This window comes from Canis lupus, chromosome 35, assembly GCF_003254725.2.
Source record: "Canis lupus dingo isolate Sandy chromosome 35, ASM325472v2, whole genome shotgun sequence".
Classification (NCBI taxonomy): Eukaryota; Metazoa; Chordata; class Mammalia; order Carnivora; family Canidae; genus Canis; species Canis lupus.
In genome coordinates this window covers 7777437-7789821 of record NC_064277.1, presented here as the reverse complement: position 1 = coordinate 7789821, position 12385 = coordinate 7777437, and the positions used below count along the sequence as shown (strand labels likewise).

The following is a 12385-nucleotide window of genomic DNA, read 5'->3' as shown; positions in this document are numbered from 1 at the left end:
GTCTCGGTTTTTGCCTTGTTGAGATAATAGGATAATAAGTGACATCAGTCATTCTTCCAGGCAAAGACCATAAAGAAATACAATACTTATGTTTTCTTGCAAAAAAAAAAAAAAATGTAGTTTCCACTTAAACTTACAGAACATTTGGAGAAGGATGAGCATAGGGGAAAAGTTAGGGGTAAATTGGAGTCTACTTTCATAAATTTCTTGGACTTGTGCCCTACCTAAATTGCCAGAATTTAAAACAGAAACACAGGAAAGCATCTTTGTGATGTTTTCCAGAAGGATCAAATCTTTTAAACTTGAGTATTTAGAAACAAGATGTCAACAGGATCGCTAACAACCCAAAAGTACCCCTGTATGCTTGATCTCGAAATTAGAAAAGATTATTTGCCTATTTTTGCTATTATTTCCTAAAATAAATATGGGAGGTGAGCTATAGGATAAAAGCCAATCACAGCTGCAGAGAGCAAGCTTGACCCCAGGAAGGCTTGACCCCCACAGTTCTCTGTTCCAAGATAACCATTCACAAACATCTTCAGCAAATTCCTTTCTTCAGGATGTTCAAAGCTTGTGAGATGAATGCACGAAGAGCAACGTCATCCATGAAAAACGGGGATTTTCACTGAAGTTCCCGTGTGTTAGGATTATTTCATTCCCCAGCATAGGCAAGTGTATAAAAGAATAGCTCAGGATATTTCATTATCTTGACTGTGGTGGTGGTTTCACAGGTACGTGTCTGTGTCAACACTCATCAAGGCGTACGCTTGAAATAAGCAGCTTAGTCTATCAAGAAAGCGGATTTAAAAAATAAAGCATCATTCAGAGAAATGCAACAGGGCAGGTTCCCAGTGTTGAGTTCTGACACTCTCTCCTTGGAGCTTCTCTGTGTTCCACTGAGTTAAGAGGTCATGGCCACCAAGAATCCAACCAGGGAAAGCAAAATCCCTGCAAGTGTTTACAACGGAGGGGATTTAATGTGGGGAGCAGGTGGTGTGGAAAGCTGTGACAGAGTCAAGCAGCCAAACAGGTTATGGCGAGACACAAACCCGTGGCTTGGCAGAAGCAGAAGGCCACATCCACCCTCAGGAAAGGGAGTGCCCCCTGGAGGGGGGGGGGGGGGCGCCTGCAAGAGGTGGAATAAGGCAGCCCCTTCCAGAAACAGCTGGAGTCCCAGAAGAGCAAGGAGCAGCTAGCCTGGGGTCCCACCCCCTGCTCCACAAAGACGACCGGGGGAAAGTTCAGGAGTGGATCTGGGGGCGTAGAGGCCTGAGTCTGACACAGAAAGCACTTACAGAGCAAAAGAGAATTCAGAGAAAACCCTATTAAAGCAAATAGGCAGACTTCTTCACTGCTGGGCTGGTCAGAGCTTTAATGCACCGGTAGACCTGTAACTCTCAGAGGGGAAAGAGATATAAATGAGATTTCTCCATGATCATCTTCTGCAGGACATTTTGGAAAAGTAGTGTTCCACAAAACACTATTTGGAAAATGCTGATCTAGCCAACGCTCTCACATTTTACACACGAGGAAAGCTATTTTACAAGGAAGAAGACCAAGAAATTCCCTAAGTGGCTTGAACAAGATAGGATAAAAAGGGACAGCATAGAGACTAGAGCATAAATTCAAGCATCCTAAATCTTAATCATGTACTCTTTCCCCAAGTCTACATTGAATTGGCCATAAGTACTTTTCAGCACCATTAAGAAAACCAGCAACTTAACCATTCTAGGGGCTGATGGGTCATTTTGCTTGTATAACATCACCAGACTCATGGGCAAGCATATGAATCTGCTGTGTTAGGTCAATGACCAACCAAAGGCATCAACACTATGAGGAAAGAACAGAGAGGAAAGAGGAAATTAATGCAACGGAGTTGCCAAATTTACTAATAGGAAGAAAAGGGAAAAGCAGAAGAGAGAAGGAAGCTATCCTCCACTGGGGACCTAACTACATCCCTGAAGCCATGTTAGATTCCACATCTTGTAATGAGGATAACAAATGTGCGTGCCTAACAATAGGCGTCAAATGCCCTCAACTAAGCAAATGAAATAACCAAGGTGCCGGGATTTGTGGGAGCAGTTCCCAAAGCTGGTGTTAAGGGATTCCACTGTACACAGATCCCCATAAAAATGCAAAGGCCTATTCCATGGCCCCCTGGGAGAAGTGCAACGCTCCAAAGGTCTTTGGCTGAGGCACTTAGGTCCTCCTCGCTATTCTTAGTCCTGCCCTGTGGTGTCCTTTCACTTAGGGCTCCATCAAGCTTCTATCCTACCAGAGGGCTGTACTCAAACCACAGCACGTCCTAAGTCAGACGTTACGGACCCAAGCTAAACTTCTCAAGCGCGTTGATACCTCCAGGGCCCCAAGATCTCCCTCCTTTTTGAGAGGTTTCATTGTGAGTGGGGGAAGGAGTGGGGAGGCAGGGGGATTGAGCTAGAATTTGGTATAAAATGGAGGGTTGCATGAGAATTGAGAATTCATGAAGTGTCTCACCCGTACAATGCTTATATATATTTAAAAAAAAAATACCCACAAGTTCCCAAAACATCTCCAATTGCTGTTTGTTCAACAGCAACCTTTTAGAGTTATGTTATTTTCTTATTTACCATTTATCTGTGTTGCCCTATCTCACAGAAAACAGCTCAAAGAAAATAAGCTTAATCTATATATCACTTAACAAAGACATCTGGATTTATGGGGTGTCCATTAATTTAGTGTTAATCTAATCAAAACAGTCTCTCCTGAGAAAATCTTTTAAGGTCCCCTGATCCTGCCTTTAGGGCCAGTAAAACGTATTTTTGTGAGTTTCTCAATCCAAAGGCACTCTAAGTTCTAATATGTTTTCAGAAAGGAAGGAAAAATATTTCATCTCTCCCTTAACCCACCCCCCAAATTTCAATAATTTTCAAGCACAGAATTCCTATAATTCTTGTCCATTCTTCAGGCTTGACTCCCCCAAATCCTGCAGAGCATGGATCAAACAGGGCACAAGCCAGGGAGAAATTTAATCGCTCATATCTCTGCCTAAGGGATTGTCTAGGTACTATGGTGACAGACACCTCAATGAAAGTATGTGGAGGAAAAAAGATTTTTAAACTCCCAGACTTAAAAAAAAAAAGGTGGGAGGAGGGATTTCTAATGGATTTGGGGTCAACACACACAGAAGCACAAAATAAGGTCTACGGAGTCCATCGAAATCCTTATTTATACACCAATGTGGTAAGACCACAGAAACAAAACATTATTCAACAAAGGCATTTTGTTTTTTTCCCCCCACAAAACTGCCGATTTTGAATTTTCATATTCCCGTTGGTTTGTTTTTCTGGTTACATGTACAGCTTCTCCACGGAGGAGCTTAAGGGCGGTGAAATGACTCTGGGTGATACCATAATGAGAGATATAGGTCCTCCATCAGTCCGAACCCAGGGAATGTTTGAAATCAAGAGTGAACCCTAAGGTGATCAATGAAATTGGGGTGCTAATGATGATCAAGGTCGGTTCCTCAAGTATAATGTTGACAGCAACCCAGGCAATGGTTATGGGGGCGAGGAGTACATGGGAAATCTCCGGACCTTCCACTCAATCATGCTATAGACCTCAAACGGCTCTAAAAAATATAAAGTCCATGTATATGTTTTCAAATGCACAGCTTCTCCGTTAACCTACTCTGACATGGGAGTGTTCAAATAAAACCTGGGGAAAAAAAAAAACGAAGTAAAACTACTAGCACCTGATTTTGTAGTTTACAAAGCTCTGTCTTTAGAGTATTTCAACGTAATTCATAGATGTGAACGAGGGGAGAGGAAAGAACTGGTGTCAATTATACAAAATCTCCCAACCTAATCAGCACCTAAACTCGCTCACACCAACGACAGGGTTATTAGCTCACGCTCTGCTGATGCACGAATCAGAATTTTTTTGCCAGCCTGTGTTCATGGACAGGAAGCCAACAAGACTGTAAACACAGGAACAACAATCAACACACACAGATGTCTGAGGCTGGAAGTCACATTCGGGACAAGGTGAAAAGGGTAAGTGGCAGGAGAGTCATAATAAGGATGGAGGCGGATATCAAAGTTCAGTGTGTAGAGGGCTCAGGGCCCGGCTCGGCTCGGGAGACACTGTTTTCTGCCTGCGGCAGAGCCTCGAACTCACCCCACCCCACCCACCCACCCACCCCCACCGAGCTCTCGGATGATGAGAAAACAATCTGAGCCAAAAAAAAAAAAAATCAGCAAAACGAAGCAAGGACGTCTGAGGCCCAGCCTGTCCAGCAGGATCAGTAATCAAGGGCGTGTGCCCGTGAATCTGAAAGTCAGGAAGGCAGCCCCGCTCGGAACCAGAACCTCATTCTGCAAAAATGTCTGAAGGGGAGTCTTCTATCCAGTCATCTGGGACTGGGCTAGAGATAACAAGACCGTGGGGACCCATCAAGGAATTACCTGATGTCATTTAGATACCACTGCTATTATAAACCCAATCTTTTAAGAATGGACTCGGGAAGGGCAGGAAGAGAATCAGTGCCTGGAGATATCAGCTGAACAATGCCACTCATAGCAACCTGGATTTCAACTCACTTTCAGAGCAGAGAACAATTCTTTGGGGTCCTCAGTGCTGCGGCATGCCAAACAAGGGGATATTTATAGACATGCCCTGCTTTTTCTTTTCCAAAAGCTGAGTTCTAGGAGAGAATGCTACCCACGAAGAGAAAACCCACAAAATTCCAGATCTGAGCTTCCCCACCTCTCGCCCAGGGCAGTGCTCTTGCATGCTTTTGTAATTTCTCCTTAATTATCCACTCCTGCCTGACCAGTGGCTCTATGGCCCTATTCCTCTGATGTATTAAGGATCTCTGTGGTTGTCCCTCAGCCTTAAGATATAACAGCAGTGAAGAAAGGGTCCTGACTAAATCAAACAAATTTAACTGCAGAGAAGTGATTTAATAATATGCAAAAGCCTTTAAAGCTCTAAATCCTATGATCTATGGGTAATAGATTTACCAAAAATCCCAAACTTCCTATTTAGGATAGTGAAAACCTTGCTTTAAAATGGGGGGTCTGGGGGACGCCTGAGTGGCTCAGCAGTTGAGCGCCTGCCTTCAGTCCAGGGTGTGATCCTGGAGTCCCAGGATAGAGTCCCACATCGGGCTCCCTGCATGGAGCCTGCTTCTCCCTCTGCCTATGTCTCTGCCTCTGCCTGTCTCTCATGGATAAATAAATAAAATCCTTAAAAAAAAAAAAAATAGGAGGTCTGTTGCTTGGGCACCTGGGTGGCTCAGTGGATGAGTAGACACTCATCAAGCCTTTGGTTTGGTCATGATCCCGGGGTCCTGGGATAGAGTCCCACATTAGGCTCCCTGCAGGAAGCCTGCTTCTCCCTCTGTAGGTCTCTGCCTTTCTGTGTCTCTCATGAAGACTTAAAAAAAAATAAAATGGGGGGAGGGGTCTGTTGCTTGGGCATGTTTCCCCAGATAAAACAATGTTATGGAAGGGAGCCATGTCCCCAGCCAGCTCCAGAGTCTAATTTTATACATAGGGGACTGAAATACTATATTTACAGTGGAAAAAAAAATGACAGAGAACAAAAAAATCCCATCAACTTCAGTGAACTACAATTATTTTCTAATGCTTCCAAGAGGAAGATGAGCAGCTACAACTCTAAGTTCTGAGGATTTCTGACGCTCTCAAAAACTTCAGAAGGGTGATGGCCCTGCTCCTTGAGTGAGTCCTGCTTGCATTAAAAAGAATGGTTTTCCTTCTCCTTGATTTAACTGTCACCACTTTCCTATATTCCAGGTAAGACTGGAGCCAATCTCCAGCTTCCCAGTTTCCAGAGGGCAAGGGTTGAAAGACAGCACAGCCAGGGGGTTAGAGGCAGTGGGGGTGTTATTAGAGGAGAGAAGGGGCTTGAATAAAAGCAGCAAGCTGTCACGATGAAAACAGAGGAAAAGGCGTCAGGTTTTTGTCAAGAATACAAGAGAAGTGGGCAGCTGTGCCCCACACCAGGCCCTGGGGCACTGCTGCTTCGTTGGGCTTGGCCATGGCCACCGCCATGAGGGTGGGCACAGAAAGGTTAATGTGTGACAGCTGTTTACATCCAGGAGGACTCTGTCAATTGTTCATCTCTCAGAGTTTCTATACTGATTTCTACTCCTTTCACTTAGGTATTTATGGAAGTTTCTAGCCAGGAACACAATCGTCTGATGAAAATCCCTATTGCCTGCTTTCCTTCCCTATTCTTTGGAAGGGCCAAAGAATATGAGGTGACTAAAACTCAAGCAAGAGGAAAGATAGAAAAAGCAGGATGAGGCTCAGTATAGAAAAATTAAGAGAAAGCTGTCCTGGCTTTATATTAAGAAAAAAATAAGCATTCCATGCACTAATTTTCAAATACAGGAAGGGAGGGCAGAGAGTGAAGGACAGACTTGTGGGAAAAAAAAAAAATCAAAGAACGCTGGTGAATCATCCAAGAAATGTTGCCCTCTTCGTTTTTGTTTTTGTTTTGTTTTTAAGATTTTATTTGTTCAGAGACAGAGGCAGAGACACTGGCAGAGGGAGAAGCGGGCTCCCCCGAGGGGGGAGCCCCATGTGGGACAGGATCCCAGGACCCCTGGCATCAAGACCTGAGCCAAAGGCAGATGCTCAAACACTGAGCCACCCAGGTGCCCCTTTGTGTTCCTTTTCTAATTCAGCTCTTGCAAGTGACGGTGAGGCAGGATGTCAGGGCTGTCATCTTCGGGAGTCTGCTAACCAACCACCGTTGACACCCACAAGCACCCACCCACCCCCGTATTTAAGTAAAATATCACTTTGGAATCCAACGTTTAAAGTCGCTCAACTCTGAAAACTGTGAGGGCACTTTCTGAATAAAGTGTTGAATGTCATTCCTGCTCCCCTCCCCCGACACACGGATTTTTCTATCAGTAGGAATCCTTCCTCCAAGCTAATCAGAGGTGGGCTCTTCAGGAGAGGAACTAAGCATGATTCAGCACATTTAAAAAGGACTTATACCCATTCTTAGAAGGACAACCAGAGGAAACACCATCTGAGGTCGAAACAATGATATCTGCTTGCCCTTTGATCTGAGTTTAAGAACACTTTGTACAACTTTTTTTTGTTGTTGTTGAAATACCACTATTTGAAATTTCTTTAGGACATCTCCTGCTCCTTTGAACCACACTCTGGCAACCAAATTCTCCAAATTACATTCGCTGTGAGTAGCTTGCAGGCAGGGATTTATTTTCTGCTAACAAAAATCTTCATAAGTACAGGCAGCCTCCATGAAAAATAGTACCACTGATCCTATGTTTATGAGAAAAAGACAGTACAGTGTATCTGGTTACAAATACAAGTAGGGAGTATTCCATTTTTCTTCTAATTTATGTTTCCCAAGGGTAATTTTGTTCAGAAGATTGCCAGTATTTTTAGTACAATAAGTTTCTTGTTACTTGTACTAATACATACTGATTCCCTTTTCTGAGCATAATTTGAGTTTTTTTATTTCATTTTTACCCTAGCATCTAGAGATCAACACCTCATTAATTCAAAATAAATGAAGTCTGAAATGCAGAGATTTAAGGAAACCTCTGCACCACTCTTAAATGTGATGCACATCAGAAATACACATATGAGTAACTAACCAAAAAAAAGGTGCATTAATAAAGCATTAAGATAGACATCAGATGCCATTAACTTCCACGTCCTAAATAAATGCCTTTACTTCAAATGTCTTTGACTTAACAGAAATCAGGTATATGATTTCCAAATAATCAGACCTTCCAGATTACTGAAATAGGAATTTTAAATGAAGGATAGGTCTTTCTTTTCATTAATTCAGTCTTTATTAAGCATCTTCTATGGGCTCAGCATGATAGTAAGACTAAGGTTTCAATGGTGGATAAAGCCTGACTGCCTTTTGAGGCTGCCACCCAGAGGAGTGACGAGTAAGCAAATTTTAAAAAGAAAAAAAAAAAAAAATACTCGTGATTAGCCCGAGCAAAGGGAATAAGCAGCGTTCTGTGACTGTAAAGAAGTGGGGGGGTTGGGCGGGGGGTGAAGACAGCACGGTTTTCTATAGAGGGGTTAGAGAAGGCTTTTCTAAGAAGGTGAATTTTAAGTCCTAAAGGATATTTCAGGATACTTCTCCAAGGTCACCAAATTGGCAGGCCTGCTTATGGGACTGCCAAGACATTTTTAGCATTGGAAAACAAGCAGAAAATGGCATCTGTGGCCCTGAATGAATGCACCCACCCGTCCAGGCACCCTGCACACCAGCCAGTTGGTGCTACCGAGGTTACACACCTCCAGCCTATTCACCCAGGGCATTTAAGACAGTCAACTTCAACAACAGTGACCTGGTCGAGGGACCAGCATTTGGGATCTGTGGGAGCGACTTAATTGTTGATTCATACTTCCTGATGGCCACTCTGGCTGAGAAGGCTCAGGATGTTTTAAATGTGTTTCATGAGTAAATTGTTCTCTCTTCTCAGGGAAAAAAGATGTTTACAACTATGTGTCACTTTCTCATACTTTCAGTTTATTTACCTGACTCACTCAGGGTAAAAGTACTTTAAAACCTGTAACTTTCTGTAGGTTCTTAAATGAGTCCTGTGATGCAGCAGCTACCATGCCCCGGACATGGAAATCTGCAGAATTCTCCCAACATCCTTATTCAAATAATCCATACTGCTAAGCAATTACTTTCTTCAAATGAACTGTCCTCATGCTCAGAGTTATGATAATCAGATTTTATCACATTTTAGCCTCTCATTCTGAAATCCTCTTTCCTACAGCTAAATGGATTAAGATTAAACAGAATTGCTGGACTGGCAGGTGGCATGGCTTGTGACTTGGATTCTACTTACCTGGAAAAGGTCTCCCCCCCATCCTCATTCCACACCCGCCCATGTGGACTCCACAGCTGGACCTACAGATAGTGACAACTTGTAGACGGAAAGCCCAGTGCTATGACAGGAGGGGCTTGGGGCAGAGTTTCCTACCCAGGAATCTCTGCCAGTTCCACATTAGCCTGTCCCAGGCCTGAAATGACACTTCTGTGGAATTCTCTTGGAGTTTCTCCATGTTGTTTTTTTGGAACCTTGAAGTTTCCCTTATGAGAAATATAAGTTAAGCCATCACCTTAGCAGGCTTAGTTGAAAACCAGCTCCAAGCAGTGTGACTCAGAACCAATGTGTACCTGTAGACCAGGAAAGGTCAGACAAGCAAGGAACGAGGAGAATTTAGAGGTCTTTAAACACAGTAAATGTCACCATCCTTTACAAACTTTGCCTCAAGCCAACTCTAACAATTGCAAATAGCACCTTGACAATGGTTCCCCAATACTGGATTCACATGAGGAATCTTTAAAACTACAGATACCCGGCTTCCACCCCAGACACGGGTTTAATCGATATGAGGCACCCCCTGAGCATCTTGACTTTTAAGACCCCCCAGGTGATTCTAATGTGCAGCACTAACATAAGGAAGCCCTGCTTTTAATATTTGACTCGGATAACCTTAATCTCCATCAGACATCAGGATCTCCTGTGTCCATGATGGCACATTAGAAATACCAAAGGTTCTTTAAAAAAAAAAAAAAAAATTACCAGAGGCCACCCCCAAAGACTCTGACTTAGTTGCTCTGGGAGCAGCCCCAGCATCCCTTAGGTGCCCCAGGTGATGCTAATGGACAGCTAAGGTTAGCGCTCTGGTCTAATAAGCCCAGGAACTGTTCTCCGGAGACTGTAAATGAGTCTCCATCAAAGAGCCAGAAGTACCATTCTTCCACTTTGCCCAGGTTGGGACTACCCCGAGTGGTAATAAAACATCTTCCCCCAAGGCTGTCAGGACACCAGGGAGGGGGATGGCAAGAGATGGAATTCACTAAGCCACAAGAAGCCGGGAAGGCAGCAGAGTAAGAAGAGCGCTGGCCCTCCACACCGTCCCTCCCTGCAAACTTTACTGACTGCAGTCAGTCCGTAGAAGGCTTCCTGGAGATGCCTCAACCTTGGATTTGATTCCAATAAATTGTGAAAAACCCTACCCAATCAGTACTCCTGGCGCTGCAAGTAGCCAGATTGGCAGGCCTTGAGCCTCCACTCCCTGTGAGATTCTGTTTCATGAATTTCCCAGGAGGATTTCTGCACCGGTTGGATGCCAAGGGGACCTCCCCCTTGGGCCCCCATTCCTTTCTTCCCCCAAAGCCCAGCAGAGCTGAGAACCATCTCATAGACACAGTGATTGTTCAAGTAAATAATGTCAAAGGACAGACGTCTTTGACATGGCTCTGACAAGCGGCTGGTAACCCACTCTGGGGCCTGGGCAGGGCCACGCGTCTCACACGGGAAGGGAAGTGCGCGGACACCCCCCTCCCCCGGAGGTGACCACTGCGCCCCCACATCTCCCTGCCCAGAACGCATCCCCTACATCCCTGATCTACGCTGAGTCACTTTATGAATGAGCAGTAGCACAGATCAGACGCACTGATCCTGGAGGAGGAGAAAAAAAAGAAAAAAAAAAAGTTTTCCTTGCTCTCACTTAGATGAGAAAACTCGAGGGAAAAAAAAAAAAAAAAAAAAGGCTATGTGACTCCGTCCGGGTTTGCCACAGAACATTTGTGGCGGAGCCCGATTTAGCCGCCCTTGAATTTCCATTCTGTTGCCTGGCAACCAGTTCAGACCAGCTCAGCGCCCAGCCCCGGCCCCTAACCCGCACCCTTTCTCTGCCCGTGCGGCTCGGGGAGCAGCGATCCGAAAAAAGTTCAGGCTTTAGGGGCGCCGGCCAACGGCACGTGAGCTAAGGGCCTGGGTGGGCTCCCCCTGGCTGGGCTGGGATCCGCTCCCAAACCCGCGCGAACCCCGTCTGGCACGCCTTCCCAGGTCCGGCCTGCACCTTCTCCTGCAACCCCTCCCTCCCTCCCCCCGAATCCGCGGGTACCACTTAACGCGCTCACGCCAAGTTCCCAAAGTGCTCGGCTGCGGCTACCAGACGCCCTACAAGGTCCCGGTGGGGAAACTCGCACTCGGAGCTTTGAGGGTGCAAAAGGAAGGGGCGGGGGGGAAGCGTGTTGAGAGCCTTGTGCTTCCCAGCGGGCTACACCCGGGCGGGCCTTCCGTGCTCAAGCCCAGCTAACCTGCCCGGGCCCGGGCTTGCTGCAACGCCGCAGCCCGAGAGCCCGCGCCCCCCGCGCCCCCCGCGCCCCCCGCGCCCCCCGCGCCCCGCGCAGCGCACGTGCAGCCGCCGCCGCGCAGGTGTCGGGAGCGCAGCCCGCCCGCCCTCGCATCCCCGCGCACCTGGGGCGGGGGGGGGGGGGGGCGCCCCTCCACCCGCGGGGCCCGGGCCCCGCTACCCCGGATCCTTACCCAGGTTCACGAAGCTCATGACCATGTCGGCGTCGTTGAGGAAGGCGCTGTCCTGCGCGCTGGTCAGTGCGGACGCGCCGCCGCCGCCGCCGCCGCCGCCGGGTCCCGCGGCCACGAGGCTCCTGCCGCCGACCGGGGGCGCCGCGCCGGGGGGCGGCCGCCGGGGCGGGGACGAGCCGGCCCCTCCGCGGGGCCCGCGCGGCCGCCTCTGCTCGCCCGCCTCCCAGCCCTCGTCGTCGGCGGCGGCCAGGGCGTTGTACAGATCCAGCATGAAGAGCGGCGCGGACTTCAGCCGCCCGGGAGGGGGCTCCCCGCGAGGCTGCTGCTGCGGGAACGCCGCGGGCTGCGGCGGCGGGAGGCCGTGCAGGGGCCGGGGCCGGTGCGGGAGCCCCAGCACCGACAGGATCTCCTTCTGCATCTCGCGCTTCTCGTGCGTCTTGAGGCGCCGGTAGAGGAAGCCGGAGGAGGAGGAGGAGGAGGTGGAGGAGGCGGAGGAGGACGGCGGCGGCGGCGGCGGCGGCGGCGGCGTGGGCTCCGCGTGGCCCGGGCTCCCGCCGTCCCCCAGCAGCGCCCCCCCGGCGGCGGCGGCGGCGGCGGCGGCGGCGGCGGGCAGAGGCGGGGGCCCGCAGCAGCTGCACAGCAGCCCCCACCACCAGCACAGCCACGGCGCCCGCGGCCCCAGCATCCCCGCCCGGCCGGGCTGGCCCCGCGGGGCGCGCAGCGGCGGAGCGCGGCCGGAGCGCGGCCGCTGTGGCCCTCGGCGTGAGCAGCCCCCGCCACCTCTCGGCGGGCTCGCTTCCCCTTCCTGGCCCTCAGTCCTTATCTCTCATCGTCCCGGGGGCGCCCCCGAGTGCCCGGGCTGGAGGGGAGGCGGCGGGGGCGCGGGCCCCTCGGAGGCGCAAGGTCCGGGCCAGGTGCGTCCGAGCCGGGCCGCGCTGCAGCCGGCGGCCTCGCTCTCGCCCGCGGGCGGGTCACGGCGCGGTCACCGTCGGGCCTCGCGGCCCGCGCACGTGCGCCGTCCCG

The 12385-nt window shown here is 48.8% G+C and overlaps 1 protein-coding gene across 1 annotated transcript in view; it reads right to left on the bottom strand.

The window, feature by feature from the left end:
- BMP6 (bone morphogenetic protein 6) overlaps nt 1-12047 on the bottom strand; it is a 149287-nt gene extending 137240 nt beyond the window's left edge. Inside the window, exon 1 of the mRNA XM_025444825.3 lies at nt 11363-12047. Within this exon, the coding sequence (XP_025300610.3) occupies nt 11363-12047 (685 nt within the window). The remainder of the gene's footprint in view (nt 1-11362) is intronic.
- Nucleotides 12048-12385: the final 338 nt, after the last annotated feature.